We start from the raw sequence: 14,687 nt of genomic DNA, 5'->3' as shown, positions 1-14,687 counted from the left end.
GGTTGACAAGTATGAAAGGAACAAATACATTCGAGTTTTAAATGTTTTGTTTTATCAAGAAATGTTGTCTCAAAAGATGAGTGTAATACGCTACTGAGAAAGACACACATTTTTAGGATTTCGCAAATATGACATTTCAAATAAATTTTTACATTTCAGTTTACGTGACTGGAATTCGTGGTGCATCAATTTTTATTACAACATGGAAAGGAAACATTTAATCATCGAAGGAATTCATACTTATTTGTATGAATTATTCGGATTGTCTGTTGAGTATGAAATTGAATCAGATCTAGAGAAGCTGCCACCAAGTCTGAAATACATCAACCGAAGTGCAATCCAACTACCAAAAAATACAACTGGAGAAGAGTTGGAATTGTGTTTCGCCGCTTCACCAAATCAGGAGTACGTCAGCATAACTGATTCTGATGATTTCGAGTTAGAATCCAACTCAATCCTATATGGAGTTCAACACTTACATATGGATATGAACGGGCATTGCGCGCATCACATCTTGTTCAACTTTCGAGGAAAATCGCTTCTCCTCAGCTCAGTTATCCTTTTAAACTCCAGCTTGGTTAGATTTCTAAACGAATGGAAATCTAACAAAGGATTTGTCAACTTGAGATTCTTCTCAATCTCTCTCAATGGAAATCTAGATGATGTCTGGATAAAAAACCGTGTTGATATCAAACAATCAGAAGTCGCCCTCGAGCTGAAATGGAAAATGAGGTGAGTTACAATAGGACAACAGCTCACGATATTTCAAAGTCAACCTATGCAAACGCGCTTTGTTGAGACTATATGTTTGGTCATATTATTTGACGCCTAAATTTCACTTTTAAAAAAATATTTTTTGTTCTTTCAAAAAATTGGCCTTTCTCGGTTATATTTCCCCTTAAAACTATTTCTTGTCAAAGTTCTTCCGTTTGAACAAAAACATTTAGGTAAGCTATTTTTCTCAAAAGAGCGCGTTTGCATAGGTTCACTTTGAATTATCGTGCAACAGTAATTATTCAACAGCGGTACTCTCTGTTCCAGTAGACATTTAAAAAAATTTGAACAGTTTTGAAATTATGAATTTCTCGATAAGTATTTAACTTGATAGGGAGTTTTCGTTCAAAAAGAAAGTCGTCAAACTACAAAAATAAAACTCTGTTTTTGATCTATATGATTTGTAAAAATTACTTTTGAGTGAAAATCAGTGAGAAACATTCTTGAAGGTGGGCATTTTTAACTGAAAAAAAACGAAAATTGTATATCTTACTGTAGGTCAAAATATTTCTGAACAAAGGCGACAATTAAGTTCTTGTTTCCTTCAGAAAGAATTATTCTTTTTCACATGCTTTCTGAGATAGCTTTGATTAACTTGCAGAACTATGGAAACTACAAAGTTTGGATTTGAGTGGATGGACAGAACCTCAACTTCTAATAATTACTTGATAAGGGACATTGATGGAGTCAGAGCATTCGTACAATTTTCTATAAACACGTTCCGGTTTTATGTCTCGGATTGTTCTGAAAGCTAACGCTATTTTGGTTCTTTAAAAAAAATAAATGTTTTATCCATAATATTTATTTATTCCTAAAATTATCGAAATTCCTAAATCGAATCGCCTCGTTCCCATGAATCGTCGAATTCACCAGCTGCCGTCGTGGCTGATCCAGGATTTCCGATGATGCATTGAGCCCTGAAACTCAATAAATTATACATACATCCTCTTACTGATTCCCTACCAATAGGAGTCCTCGCATCAGCGTAAATCGTATCCGGAATCTTTTCAGGTGTCCATAGAATCGATTTCGATCGGTTTTGATACATCAGAATTCCAGTGTAGGCGACCATTTCTGCATTGTCAGTGCATAGAGAGAGCGGGGTTCTGATGGTGGACACGGAGTGAGCAGCGGATAGTTTTGAGATGGCTGAAATATCTTAAAATGAACAAAAACCGGGTTTTCAATCTCTTACCATCAAAAATATATCTATTCGCCGCTACTCCACCTCCAATAACCAATTGCCCGGGTAACCGATCCTCCGCCGATAAACTATCGTAAAAACAGTGAAGTTTCGTGGCAATATGCCGTGTTACAGTATTCTGAAGACTCGCACAGAAATCTGGAATATCCACGTCTTCTCCATTTTTTCGTATTCTATCCAATAAATTCAAATAGGATCCTTTGATCTGATCGAAATTCATATTGACCTTCTCGACATGCGGCAGACTTATTGGGTAACGGAGGTGACCGGATTCAGATGATCTTGACGCCAGAATTTCCACAGCTGATCCTGAATGAATTCCATCGAATTCTGATCCAAGGGTTCCGAGGTGTCGTGCCACTTTGTCGATGCATTCGCCGGGACTTCCACTTATACTTTCACCTGGAAAAATAAAGAAATTACACAAATTTGTCAAAATTTATCATTTTTTAAGAAAAAAAACTTATTTTTTGGTATTTTTCGGTCGTTTTTCACTTGAACATATAGTTTTAATGAAAAGGGTTTTTTCGGAAGCGAAAAGCTGTTACAAAACGAGTTTTTTTCCTGTGAAAAATACCCGAAAATTATGGACCTACTCATGAAGAAAACTTGCCTACCCACGAACGCAAAATAATGCATTTTTATGGCACAAAAATGCAAAAAATGCATTAAATTGCATTCGTGAATAGAATTAAATTGCATTAAATGGTACAAGTTTTCTTCGTGGGTATTTCCATTAGCAAAAATCGGAGGTTTTGAGTGTTTGCGAAAACTACATTTTTCGTTGTCTGAAAATCCCTCTAAAATTACAATTTTGACTGAAAAACCCCAGCAAAATGAGATTTTCTAGTGGGAAATGTGAAAGTTCACACAGAAAAAGAGATTTTTCAACTAGAATAATATCGGAAAACCTTTTTCAAAAACGAGCATTTTTACTCTAATTAGGGGAAAAATGAGCTGAAAATTTTATTAAACTATGAGTTTTTCAGGATTTTAGGTTCTTCTTTTACAGAAGTTACAGAAATTTGTCAAAATGTATCATTTTCTAAGAAAAAAACTCATTTTTTCGGTTTTTTTGGTTGTTTTTCCCTCGAAAATTTAGTTTTTTTTTTCTGAAAATTGCATCCTGCTCACCATACAATTTAAATATTTCTTCACTCTCCGCCACCGCAATCAACGCGTGTCCTCCTGATAATAAAAGTGTTGAGAAGGGGAATCTGATGGATTCGTCGATGAGAAGAATCGATAAAGCGTGAGCTCTCATATGGTGAACTGGGATCAAGGGGAGGTTGTGGGAGCTGGAAATATAACAAAAAATGGATTTTGGTAGAAAATTATGGAAAATTGAAGATTTTTGTTGGAAAACTACCATTTTCATTAAATTTATAACAGAAAATCTCTTTTTACTGACCGCGCGAATTTAATCGCCGCTGAAATTCCCTCTTTCAGCGCAATAACTAATCCGGGAGTGACTGTAACTGCCACGGCATCCAACTCTTTTGGAGATGTTCCGGCATCGGACAGGCATTTTTCGATGAGACCTGGAAGGTGTTGGCGGTGCTGAAAAAGAGTTTTTTCAAGATTTTGGAGAAAAAAACGGATTTTTTACCGAAAAACTTTAAAAATTGATTGTTTTTGACGCAAAATGAGGAATTTTATGAGACTTTTATTAGAAACATTCCGGAGAACGTATTTTTAACAGTTTTTTCTCCAAAAATCCTGAAATTTATTTTTTGAAACACTACTTACCTGCTGTGCACAAACCGAGGGATTAATCCCTCCCTGTTTCCTCTGAATCTCTCTTTCCGTATATCTTTCAGCTGCTAGAATCTTCCTATCACTTGACACAATCGCCACCGCCGTGTCGTCGCAACTGGAATTTATTATGTTTTTGTTTCAATTTTTTCAAAAAAATAAATTAAATACCTTGTCTCAATCCCGAGAACTTTCAGCGAATAATTTCTTGTTGAAATAATATTTTTCGTACTCAAAAACTGCTTTATTTTCATATTTTAATTGCTTTTGAAGCTTAAAACCTGTTAATTACTTATTTTCTCTACTTGTCCACGAAGAGTACACAAATGTCGGATCCTAGGCCATCTCGTCAAAAACTCTTCCATCTTCAAGAAGCCACTTTTAGAGGCTCCAGAAGACCGTCTAAAAGAGATTCCAGAGATAAAAAGAGTGTACAGTCCGTTTTGATAGTTCATTGCATACATTTTATCTATCTTTTTCTAGAATTTTCTCTTATCTTATCAGTGAAAAAACGATAGGAAAGACAATTAGAAGTAACATCGTTTTTCTGTTCTCTGCAGTGAGCTCTGTAGCATCAGAATGTCACTAAAAATCAATAAAATCATAAATGGACCGATTCCTGACTTTTTTCTTTTCGATGAAACAAAACGATTGGACTCCTTGAAGTTTGACGGACAAAATTTGGAAGTTTTAGGTAAGTTTTCTTTGAAATGACCTACAGTAACCCTATCCAGGATTCCAGATCAACTTCTTCTTCCCCACGAATTCAAATATATTCCAATTCTGAATGTTTCTGATGCATTTGATGTCATTAAATCAATGCAAGTACGTGGTGCTCCATTGATAGCAGTCGTTGGAAGTCTCGGACTTCTTCTCGAATTACAGAAGATGTCAGAGTTGAATTCAGATGAGATTCGGAAGAAAATCGAGTTTTTGATTAGTTCTAGACCGACTGCTGTTGATTTGAGAAACTCTTTGACTGGAATTCTTCCGATTTTGGAGAAAGAAGGGGATTCGGATGGAGTGAAATTAGAAAAGTGAGTTTTTTGCAACTGGAAAATGGGAAAAATTTTGGTTTTGAATGAAAACAAAAGTGGCAAAAAGGTTTGCCGGCTGGCAAAACCGAACCCGTGAGTGATCGTGTGCGGGGCAAAACTGATCACCACTTCACCACAGCAAGCACCTTGTGTCCATGCTTAAGGTGGGTAGAAGAGTATGGCAAAATCTCCTTCTGGGTACAGTACGCCCTCTACACTCTCATCTTTCTAGAATTTCGGGTGGTTCACCTTGCAAGATGCCTTTCTATTAAAGGGTCTACAAATAATAAAACATCAAATTCTCTATTCCAGGTGCCGTGAATACCTGCTCGAAGTCTACACTTCTGAAAAACTGCAGAATCGAATTCTCGTCTGGAATGCCTATCAAGAACTTCTCGCCGCCTTCCCGGATAAGAAAAAGCTGACAGTTATGACAATTTGCAACACCGGAAGCCTGGCTACAGTATCCTGGGGTACTGCACTCGGAGTCATTAGAGCTCTTCACTCGGAAAATCGGTTGGAGCTGGCGTATGTTTTGGAGACACGACCTTATAATCAGGGGATCCGGTTGACGGCTACAGAGTTGATTCATGGAGATGTGCCGTTTAAGGTATTTAGTGTAGTAGATATCTTCCTTCTTGAATTTTCTTTTTTCCAGCTAATTACCGATTCGATGGCAGCATGGGCTATGAAAAATCATCAAGTGGACTGTGTCCTCGTCGGTGCTGATAATGTGGCTCGGAATGGAGACACTGCCAATAAAATCGGGACTTACATGCTCGCAGTCCTTGCCAAACACCACAATATCAACTTCTATCCGGTCGTTCCATTCACCACGATCAATAAGAATATCGCCACTGGAGCTGAGATTAAAATTGAGGAGAGACCATCTGGAGAGTTGCTTCGAGTGAATGGAGTCCTGGTTGGACATGAGAAATGTCCTGTTTGGAATCCGGCGTTTGATGTGACACCGGCAGAGCTTATCACTAAAATTCTTACGGATTTCGGAAACTGGTCGCCTGAACTATTGGAAGAACAAATTCCTAAATAAGTCATACAATATTTGTTAAACTATGATAAACTTTGTTGAAAAACTGGGAGAAATCACTCAAAAAGAGGGAAAGAAAGCGAAAAATGAACACAGATTGATATATAAATAAATAAACAAACGACGAGAGAAGATCAAGGGGCGAAAAATATCAAAAGACAGGGAAGGAGAGAAATCGGGAGATGGAGAGAAATCAAGATGGAGTCGCCTCAAATTCGCTGACTGAATCCAAAAGTACGGGCGATGCTTGTCAAGTAGTAACGATCGAGACCGGATTGTGTCTCGTCGGCCAAATGGGTGGGGACGTCTTTGGCGGTGATCTTGATGTCGGTACCGGAGCCCTGGAAATTAGAAATTGGAAACAATTGTATGAATTTTGTGCAAAAATAGCTCTTTGTCGGAAGAATTTGGTAGTTTTCAACTTTTGTGATTTTTAGTACTGAAAGATGCTCTAACCGACGTTGTGCTATTCAAAAATCTATAAAAACCGCAGCTTTTGACGAATAATAGACATGCTTTCTCGGAAAAATGTGAAAAATCCTTCCGAAATGGCAATTTGTTGCTTTTACGTCGATTTTTATCAGCTTTTTTTTGTAAAATAACCATATTTTCTTCCAACCGATCCCAAATCATCGCTGCCTTACATTATCTTTGAGCGTGAAGTGAATAGTGGCGTGATGGTTGTTCGGGTACTTCTTCAACCGCCACTTCTTCACAATCTCCTTATTCGGCTCTATTTTTTCGAATGTTCCAGTAACATTTCCACCGAACAGCGAGAAGGTTCCTCCCTCCTGGAAATTCCATTCTTGAATCGATCCGTTCGTCCATCCACGGACCAGCTGAGTCTCCGTAATCGCCTCGAAAACTCTCTCCGGTGTCGCCTTGAACGTGTCTCCAACGGAAACCTCCTTCGTGGTGAACACCTCGTTTCCAGACGTCGACGCCTCCTTCTCAGCGATTACAGTGTTTTGGAATTGACGTTTGTCGACGGTGGCTGAGGTGGTCTTTCCCTTGGTGACAACCTGTGGTTTCACTTGATCCGTCGGGAGAATCAGCCCTTTACTGAACTCTTCTTTGAGCTCTCGAATGTAAACTCCAAGGACATCTTGAATTTTGGAGACGAATGATTTGTTGAGGACTTGACGGATTTGATGAGCCAACGGGCCGCTTCCATCGAGTGACGTGTTCAAATCGACCTCCGACGCCTCGTTTTCATCACTCAAATTTGGAATATCGAATTTTCCTTTGTATTCCTCCTCACTTCCGGAGACACGTGCCACGAACGTTCCCTCGATTACCCATTCGAAGAGGAAGATGAGTTTGGCCTTTCGGTTGTTCGCCGTCGCCTCACCGTCGATCTTCTTGACCTCGTCGATCGTGATGACGATTGGGCCATCCTGAAAAATTAAAATAAGAAAGAAAGAAAAAAGATTTAAAATTTTGAACAAACCTCCGCTGAAAATCCGGACAAAAGCTCGCGGAGCCGGTTGAGCGACCATGGAGTCGCGTTCTTCTCGGACCAGTGCCAGTTGTTCACATTGGTAGCGTCTGCGCGTTCCTCGACAATCCAGCGCGGGTCACCTTCACCCCACTTGGCCATTTTCAGTTCACTGAAAGACAATTCGTTGGTTTTTTCGTCTCAGGAAGTCTAATTTCAAGCGAAAATAGTTCGTTTTGTAATCAAAAAGAAGAGTGAGACGGCGAGCATCAGAAAATCGGCGAATTGCTTTGAAAAACAACATATAAGAAGCTCAAAATTTGACAAGAAAGAGAAGAAAATGAAAAAAATTCGAGAAAGTTCAGGAGAATTATGAGAAAGTTAGGCCAGGAGGCCACGGCCTCCTCTCAATAGAGCACGTTTGCAATCGGCTCCTTGTGTCGATTTACGCACGTATTTTCAGAAATATCAAGTTTTATCTATTTCACATTGTAAAACGCCAATCATTGCTTATTTTTCAAACATTTTTTTGTAAATAATTTTCGGATTTCCAGACAATGTTCTCCAAAACAATATATCGCTCGATTTCCCAGTTTGCGGGTGTCCGGGACGCCGCAAAATACATTCCAAGAAGAGCGTTGCTATACGTTCCAGCGAGTAACCAGAAAATGTTGGACAAGATTCCAATGATGCAAGCGGATTCAGTGGTTATTGAGCTAGAAGACGGTGTGGCTTTGACAGCGAAAGCAGAAGCCAGAGCTCAGGTATAGCGATTTTTGGAAAATTTTTTGAAAAAATTGAATTTTCTGATACCAGGCTGCTGTTGCTCTCGACAAGTTGCCATATCACACATTGTCATGTCAGGAACTCGGTCTTCGTGTCAATTCAGTGAGCAGTGGTCTTCTAGAAGACGATATTATTGTGAGTTTTGCGGAATTTGAGCGCCGCCCGTGGATTTTTAATAAGAATTCTCTGAAAATCTCTCATTTTCAGGCTGTCTCGAAAGCGGAAAAACTGCCGCACGCTTTCATGATTCCAAAAGTGGACAGTCCCGATGACCTGGTTCAAATCTACAATATGTTCCGTGAACACTACGGCGATGACCGCATCACCAACACGAACACCCGTCTTGTCATCTGGATTGAATCGGCTCGTGCTCTTCTTGACATGCCACGTATACTCTCGTCAACTCTCAATCTTCACAAACAAGCCGGATTCTTCAAGTTGGACGCAGTGGTCTTTGGTTCTGACGACTTCTGTGCGGATATTGGAGCCACTCGTAGCTCCCATGGAACTGAGACTCTCTTCGCCCGTCAGAAATTCGTAACTTGCTGCAAAGCATTCCAACTGCAAGCGATCGATAGTGTCTATATAGATATCAAAGATCTGGAAGGGCTGAAACGTCAATCGATAGAAGGAAGACAATGGGGATTCACTGGAAAACAAGTCATCCATCCCAGTCAAGTTTCAGTCGTCCAGGAGCAATTCCTTCCGCCGAAAGAGAGAATCGAATGGGCACAAGAGCTAGTCCACGCGTATAGTGAACACGAATCACTTGGAAAAGGAGCTTTTCAGTTTAGAGGACAAATGATTGATCGACCACTTTTGTTGCAGGCGTTGAACATCATACAACTGGTGGAACGAGTCCAGAATTGAAAGTTTTTCGACGGAAAATAAAGTAGAAAGTTTTAGATTTTTGTATGTTTGTGTATTTTTTATCGATTGGAATTGTCTGAAATTGTGACCTGTAGAAATTTTCAGAAAAAAAAACTTTCAGCTTTTTGTCGAAATTCCAACTCATCCTCTTGTCGACGTGGAGCAAACGAGGTGTATTATTAAAGCGCATTTTTTGCTTTTTCCAGCCAAAAATCCGAGAATTTCCTTTTTGTCACAATTTCAGCTATCCAACAACTTTCCCCTGTTAAATCATCCCAGTTTTGTACATTTTCTAGTTGCCAATAAGAATAATAAAACGAGTATTTCCATTTTTCAAAAAAACCATTTATTTTTCCTCAATTTCAGATGAAATCTATTTCTTTCCATAAGTGTAGTAATAAGTTGTGTATCCATTATTGTTTGGATAGTAGCTGGAAGAACATCCGGAGCATCCATTATTATTGTAGTAATATCCATTATTGTTATTGTTCGGGTAGTAGTAATAGGTCGTGTATCCGTTGTTGTTATAGTAACCGTTGTTGTTGTTGTTGTTTGGGTAGTAGTAGTAGAGCTGAAAATTTTTAATTTTTCTTCAAAAATTTGATTAGAAAATACAAAACATGTTGGCAGGATTTGAACACCTCGATGGCAGATCATCGGACAAAACGCTAGATCACTCGGCCACGCTCACCCTCTCGCCAAAAAGGATGAGAGTAGTGATAAAACTTACATAATAGGCGTTGGCGGTGGCGAGAAGAGCCATAAGGGTGGCGATGAGTGTAAGGAATTTCATTTTCTATTAGTGTTTAGTGAACTAAGCGATGATTTTTCCTCGTTGAGACCTTACTGTTTTATACTATTTTGATTGGCACTGGTAGGTACCTTGACTCCGACTCCGCCCACTTTGAGCCGACTCCAATTTGATCTCCCGTTTGGGTGGAGCTCTCCCCTCTCCTCTTCTAAGAGGAGCTCCTAAGAAGAGAGGAGACTACACATTCCTTATAATCCTTAACTTTTGCCAAAGTGGACAACACTGTTTGTCTAACCCAACACAATCACTCCACGCCCTCTATCTGGGGAGCCGAGTTGGGTATAAAAGTGAAAAAGTAAAGGGAAAAGACCATATTGCGACTGCTGATCACAATGAACAAGCTACTTCTGGTTGTCCTCATCTTGGCAATTCTTGTACATGCACAGGCTTACTATGTGAGTTGGGAACTGGGGTTTGAAAGAAGAGTTAAAAGTTTCAACTATGGATTTTCAGCTCTACTACTACTACCCATCGAACAACAACGGTTACCAAACATACTACTACTATCCAAACAACAATAACAACGGACAAACGACATATTACTACGATAACGGAAACAATGGAAACACTGGAACCACCTACTACTACTACCCGAACAACAATGGATACTCCTATTACCCATATACCACTTATTATTATACTTATGGAAGAAAGTAGAGATTTTAGAGGAGTTTTGAAACATTCACTTGTCTAATTGTAAAGTATAAATGAAGATATTTCTCAGGTTTAAACATTTGTTGATGGGCAGTGTGAAAACTTTTAGAATGGGGAACAATTTAGCATGGTTCTTTAGATTTCCTGGATTGTAGAGGTCCGGCAAACTACAGACAACAAAAGAATAAGCATTTCCCCACGTTGACAACTTTTTATAGCTCATTAGGCTATTGAGTTATAACGGTTTTCAGAACCAATATTTTTTTACATTATTGAAAAAGTGTCACAAATTGTGGTGACTTTGAAGCTTTGTAGTGTTGTCTGATTTGACTCCATTGCTTTGAATTTGACACGATTTTTTAGATCAAACCTAGAGTTCCAATTTTGTAGTTGACAACTTTTTGATAACTCTGATAGGCTCCGAGATAAATCAATTCTCGAAAAAACAGTTTTTTGCATAAAAATTGAAAAATTATATCTTTTGAGAGTCTGCCATGGTGTTCAATAAAGTCAAATTCTACCAAACTTGTGTTTGTTGTGTAGATCAAAGCTAGAACTGTATTTTTGCAATTGACTACTTTTTGATTGCTTTTCAGGTTATTGAGTTATAACGGTTTTAAGAATTTGCGCACAGCAAAGACTAGTGCCAACTTTAAGAGTATACCACAAAATCAGGAATTGCTCAAAATTTTTGTTTTTCAACTTTTAATGTAGATCAAATCATAAGGTACATTTTTGCAGTTTACAAGTTTTCAGTGGCTCTTGCACGTTCTGAGATATAAGCGTTCAAAGATTCTTTGAGGGAGTTAGAGGGTGCAGAGAAGTCAGGCACTCTAACTTCTCTGCGTCTCTTTTTTCTGTTGTCATCTTCAATACCGCATATCTCAGAAGCTAGAAGAATGGAGCCTTCGATTCAAAGAATATGAAAATGGACATTTTTGTAGTTTGGTCTCTCTGTAAACTGTTTTCCATTTGGTTTTCCCATTTTCGTATCAAATAAATTCGAACTCGAGCAAAAAACTTTAGTGTTTAAGTGTGTATGTTCATCGGTGTGGGGGCATCCTCCACTGATTTCTTCTTCTTCTCCAAAAAGAATGGCAGTGTCCACACAAACAGTTAGAGTACCTACTTGTTGTTTGTCGCGGGCATTTTTTGGGAAATGGTAGTGGAAAATCCTATGAGATAAGAAGGACAACAGGAAGAAGGAGAGAAGGGGGTGACATGTTTTCAGAATAAGGAAAAAAGAAGAAAGAGATCAAGTTGTCATTCATGAATTTTCAATGATGAATGAGTGGGATAATGGGGGAAGAAAGTGACGGGGAAAACAAATGGTCCACACTTCAAAAATATAATGGCTCATTATTCGTTTCGCTTTTCGAAATGAGGTTTTTAGTTATATTTTGAGCTAGCTATACATATAATGCTCCGAAAACATTTTTCATGTCTTCTGGAACAACTTAATGTATAGCTTCGGCAACCGTTTTTTTTAATTTGAGATTTTTCATTCTTCTGCGAATCTGAGCTGACTTTGAAGCTTCTTAATGTTGTCTGAATAGACTCCAATGGTTTAAATTTAATACGGTTTTGTAGATCAAACCTATAGTTCTAATTTTGTTGTTGACAACTTTTTGATAACACTGATAGGTTCCGAGATAAATCGATTCTTAGGAAATCAAAAAAATTGAAAAGTTATGTTTTTTTGAGAGTCTGCCCCGTTGACAAATTCTACCAAAATTGTGTTTGTTGTGTAGATCAAAGTTAGATTTTTATTTTTGCAGTTGACAATTTTTTGATAGCTCTTTTAGCCTTTGCGATAAGTACGTTCAAATTTTGGCTACCTAACTTGCAGGAATAAGAGACGCAGAGAAGTCAGACACACTAGCTTCTCTGCGACTCTTCTTCTCTGAATCGCTGATTTAAAAAGAATCTTATCTCAGAATTTAGAAGAGCTATAAAAAAACTATAAACTACAAAATTAAAGCTCTAATTTTGATCTACACGAACGAAATAAAATTGACGGACTTTGGACAAGTCTTGATATTGTTAAATGCTTTTAAAATCGACAAACTTTGAAGTTTCGGGAGTTTTCTGTCTTTATAACCTGATGACTAAAAACGCTTTGATTTTTTGATGTCTTCATAACAAATCCAGATAAACTTTTCTCTTCACCTTTCCACAAATCCATCTCAAAAAAACACGCGCCTCTAATCATCTCAAAGGACTACTTATCTTCCTACCCTTTCCAATTTTCTTATGAAGTATTCCTACCTATGACGGAGGAAGAGTTCCAGATTATCTGTCAGGATTGGAAGGGAAGGGATAAACTTTTTCCGTTTAAATAGAGGCTCGAATGTTATTGAAACTCAGTTTTGAGTGGAGACCAGCTACGGTACCCCAGACTTTTCGACGTTTTTAAAATTATATTGATTGTGTAGATGGAACCAAGATCTTTAATTATTCATAGCTATAATCTTTGCATTCATTCCATAGCTTATCTTTAACTGGATATATCTCAAAAGCTAATAGAGCTATCAAAAAGTTGTCAACTACAAAAAAGAAGGTTTATTCTTGCTCTTTTAAAAAATTCATATATTTACCTCTGCTCCTCATTCTAGAACGCTCTTTCCTTCTTACAACACGCTCTTTCAAATGAGCATCTCTAAATGCCCAACTCGTCCGTAGTCAATCTCCAATTGTTTACCACCTACTCGTTATCCTTCTAAACCACTAACTCTTATTGACAAACTTTACTTTTTAAACCGTTTTCTTCTCAGACTTAACCCTCTCTTTTTTCTCCGTTGCTCTGACCGCAACGTGTTTGTAGACACACAATCGAGTTACGGCAAAGTAAAGAGAAAAGTGAAAAAAGAAAGGGTATGAATCATGATTCTTTGCAACTGATGTGTTCAATGGACCAACTCATTTTTTTTAGATATGAAACTTCTCGTTGTGATTTTGATGGTTTTAGCCATCCTCATGGTAGCACCTGCTGCAGGTTACAACTTCCCAACTATGAGGAAAAGACAAGTCGATATGAGATCATTCAGCTTATATGATTTCCCAGACGACTATTACAATGCTCAGCAGGAAGGTAACAGTTCACAATACAGTTGGCTGTGTAGATCAAAAGTAGCTCTATACTTTTGTAGTTGACAACTTTTTGATAGCTCTTCACGCTTTCGAGAGATGCGCCTTTAAATATTAGCTACCTAATGTGCAGGAGTAAGAGGAGCAGAGAAGCCAGCCACTCTAGCTTCTCTGCGCTCTCTCGCTCTTTCACGATCCTTGTCACCTATCTTTAAAGACGTCTATTTCGAAAGCAATACGGGTTATCAAAAATTGTGTTAAGAATAAAATAAAAGGGATTGTTCAAAATTTCAAGACTGATTAAGGCTATTTGAGAGAAGAACCTGAATCTTCGGATGGGCCAAGTGGAGTCTCCGAACTACGTCAAAATTATATTCACTGTATAGATCAAGAATATACCAACATTTTTGTAGTTGACAGTTTTTTGATAGCTCTTCACGCTTTCGAGATATACGTCTTTAAAGATGGGCGGTGAGAGCTGAATGGATGTGGAGACCGCATAGAAGACAGACACGCTAGCTTCTCTACGCTCTCTCAATCACCTATCTTTGAAGACGCCTATCTCGAAAGCATTACGTGCTATCAAAAAGTTGTCAATTACAAAAATGAAGATATTTTTATGATCTACACAGTGAATATAATTTCGATTAGTATTAGACACCTCTGCGCGATCTCTAAGTTTTCGAAAACTCCCAAACTTTTAATGTTCAGCTCAACGTCAACACTACATCAACCCGAAGCCAAACTACGTGACCGCCTTCTATCCATCCTACGACTTTGGACGTCGTTAACTTTTTTCGTATTTTGACCATCGAGTGCTTCCACCGATCAGACACAGAACAGTTGCAAACAAATAAACTTTTTTCTTACTTTCTCATCACTTTTTTCTTAGATTGTACACAATAAATAAACACAAAATGATGTGCTGTGTCGCTTTCTGTGACCTTTCGAAATCGGTGACTAAGAATGAGAACCCCTTGGCTGGGGGAATTGAGAGTATGTTTGATTGTACCTGCACAAACAATGGATTGTCTTTTGGCAAAATCAGTTTGTAGACTTTTTCAGAGAATCGCTTACTTGTGGGAAACACTTGGTACAAATCATGAAATTGGTAAGATAGAGAAGTGGAAGTGGAAGGGACAACAAAATATGGAAGGGAACGAAAAACTCTTGGGATGTAGCTCGGAAAACAGCATGCTTTTTTTTGAAAGTTTTCAAAAAAA

General features: G+C 38.3%; 8 protein-coding genes across 8 annotated transcripts; 5 read left to right on the top strand and 3 right to left on the bottom strand.

Moving 5' to 3' along the window:
• Window positions 1-202: 202 nt before the first annotated feature.
• GCK72_017360 (uncharacterized protein) lies at window positions 203-736 on the top strand (the record flags this gene model as incomplete). The annotated part of the gene is made up of 1 exon (XM_003087701.2): window positions 203-736. The coding sequence occupies one exon, from the start codon at window positions 203-205 to the stop codon at window positions 734-736; it is 534 nt and encodes a 177-aa protein (XP_003087749.2).
• An 839-nt stretch (window positions 737-1,575) lies between these two features.
• Window positions 1,576-3,987, bottom strand: GCK72_017359 (uncharacterized protein; the record flags this gene model as incomplete). The annotated part of the gene is made up of 7 exons (XM_053732046.1): window positions 1,576-1,691; window positions 1,738-1,923; window positions 1,970-2,380; window positions 3,113-3,276; window positions 3,390-3,538; window positions 3,728-3,851; window positions 3,905-3,987. 7 exons carry the CDS (start codon window positions 3,985-3,987, stop codon window positions 1,576-1,578), a joined length of 1,233 nt encoding a protein of 410 aa, XP_053580959.1.
• A 325-nt stretch (window positions 3,988-4,312) lies between these two features.
• Window positions 4,313-5,821, top strand: GCK72_017358 (uncharacterized protein; the record flags this gene model as incomplete). The annotated part of the gene is made up of 4 exons (XM_003093817.2): window positions 4,313-4,427; window positions 4,476-4,770; window positions 5,083-5,380; window positions 5,429-5,821. The coding sequence occupies 4 exons, from the start codon at window positions 4,313-4,315 to the stop codon at window positions 5,819-5,821; spliced, it is 1,101 nt and encodes a 366-aa protein (XP_003093865.2).
• Window positions 5,822-6,027: 206 nt separating this feature from the next.
• On the bottom strand, window positions 6,028-7,418 carry GCK72_017357 (uncharacterized protein; the record flags this gene model as incomplete). Its single annotated transcript, XM_003093836.2, has 3 exons — window positions 6,028-6,159; window positions 6,463-7,215; window positions 7,269-7,418. 3 exons carry the CDS (start codon window positions 7,416-7,418, stop codon window positions 6,028-6,030), a joined length of 1,035 nt encoding a protein of 344 aa, XP_003093884.2.
• A 395-nt stretch (window positions 7,419-7,813) lies between these two features.
• On the top strand, window positions 7,814-8,912 carry GCK72_017356 (uncharacterized protein; the record flags this gene model as incomplete). The annotated part of the gene is made up of 3 exons (XM_003093832.2): window positions 7,814-8,020; window positions 8,073-8,177; window positions 8,250-8,912. 3 exons carry the CDS (start codon window positions 7,814-7,816, stop codon window positions 8,910-8,912), a joined length of 975 nt encoding a protein of 324 aa, XP_003093880.2.
• A 373-nt stretch (window positions 8,913-9,285) lies between these two features.
• On the bottom strand, window positions 9,286-9,705 carry GCK72_017355 (uncharacterized protein; the record flags this gene model as incomplete). Its single annotated transcript, XM_003093846.2, has 2 exons — window positions 9,286-9,483; window positions 9,643-9,705. The coding sequence occupies 2 exons, from the start codon at window positions 9,703-9,705 to the stop codon at window positions 9,286-9,288; spliced, it is 261 nt and encodes an 86-aa protein (XP_003093894.2).
• Window positions 9,706-10,055: 350 nt separating this feature from the next.
• On the top strand, window positions 10,056-10,380 carry GCK72_017354 (uncharacterized protein; the record flags this gene model as incomplete). The annotated part of the gene is made up of 2 exons (XM_003093845.2): window positions 10,056-10,118; window positions 10,177-10,380. 2 exons carry the CDS (start codon window positions 10,056-10,058, stop codon window positions 10,378-10,380), a joined length of 267 nt encoding a protein of 88 aa, XP_003093893.2.
• Window positions 10,381-13,311: 2,931 nt separating this feature from the next.
• GCK72_017353 (uncharacterized protein) lies at window positions 13,312-14,255 on the top strand (the record flags this gene model as incomplete). Its single annotated transcript, XM_003093841.2, has 2 exons — window positions 13,312-13,468; window positions 14,176-14,255. 2 exons carry the CDS (start codon window positions 13,312-13,314, stop codon window positions 14,253-14,255), a joined length of 237 nt encoding a protein of 78 aa, XP_003093889.2.
• Window positions 14,256-14,687: the final 432 nt, after the last annotated feature.

Source organism: Caenorhabditis remanei, chromosome V, assembly GCF_010183535.1.
Source record: "Caenorhabditis remanei strain PX506 chromosome V, whole genome shotgun sequence".
NCBI classification, from domain to species: Eukaryota; Metazoa; Nematoda; class Chromadorea; order Rhabditida; family Rhabditidae; genus Caenorhabditis; species Caenorhabditis remanei.
The sequence above is the reverse complement of the archived record's forward strand: the minus strand, read 5'-3'. Positions and strand labels throughout refer to the sequence as shown.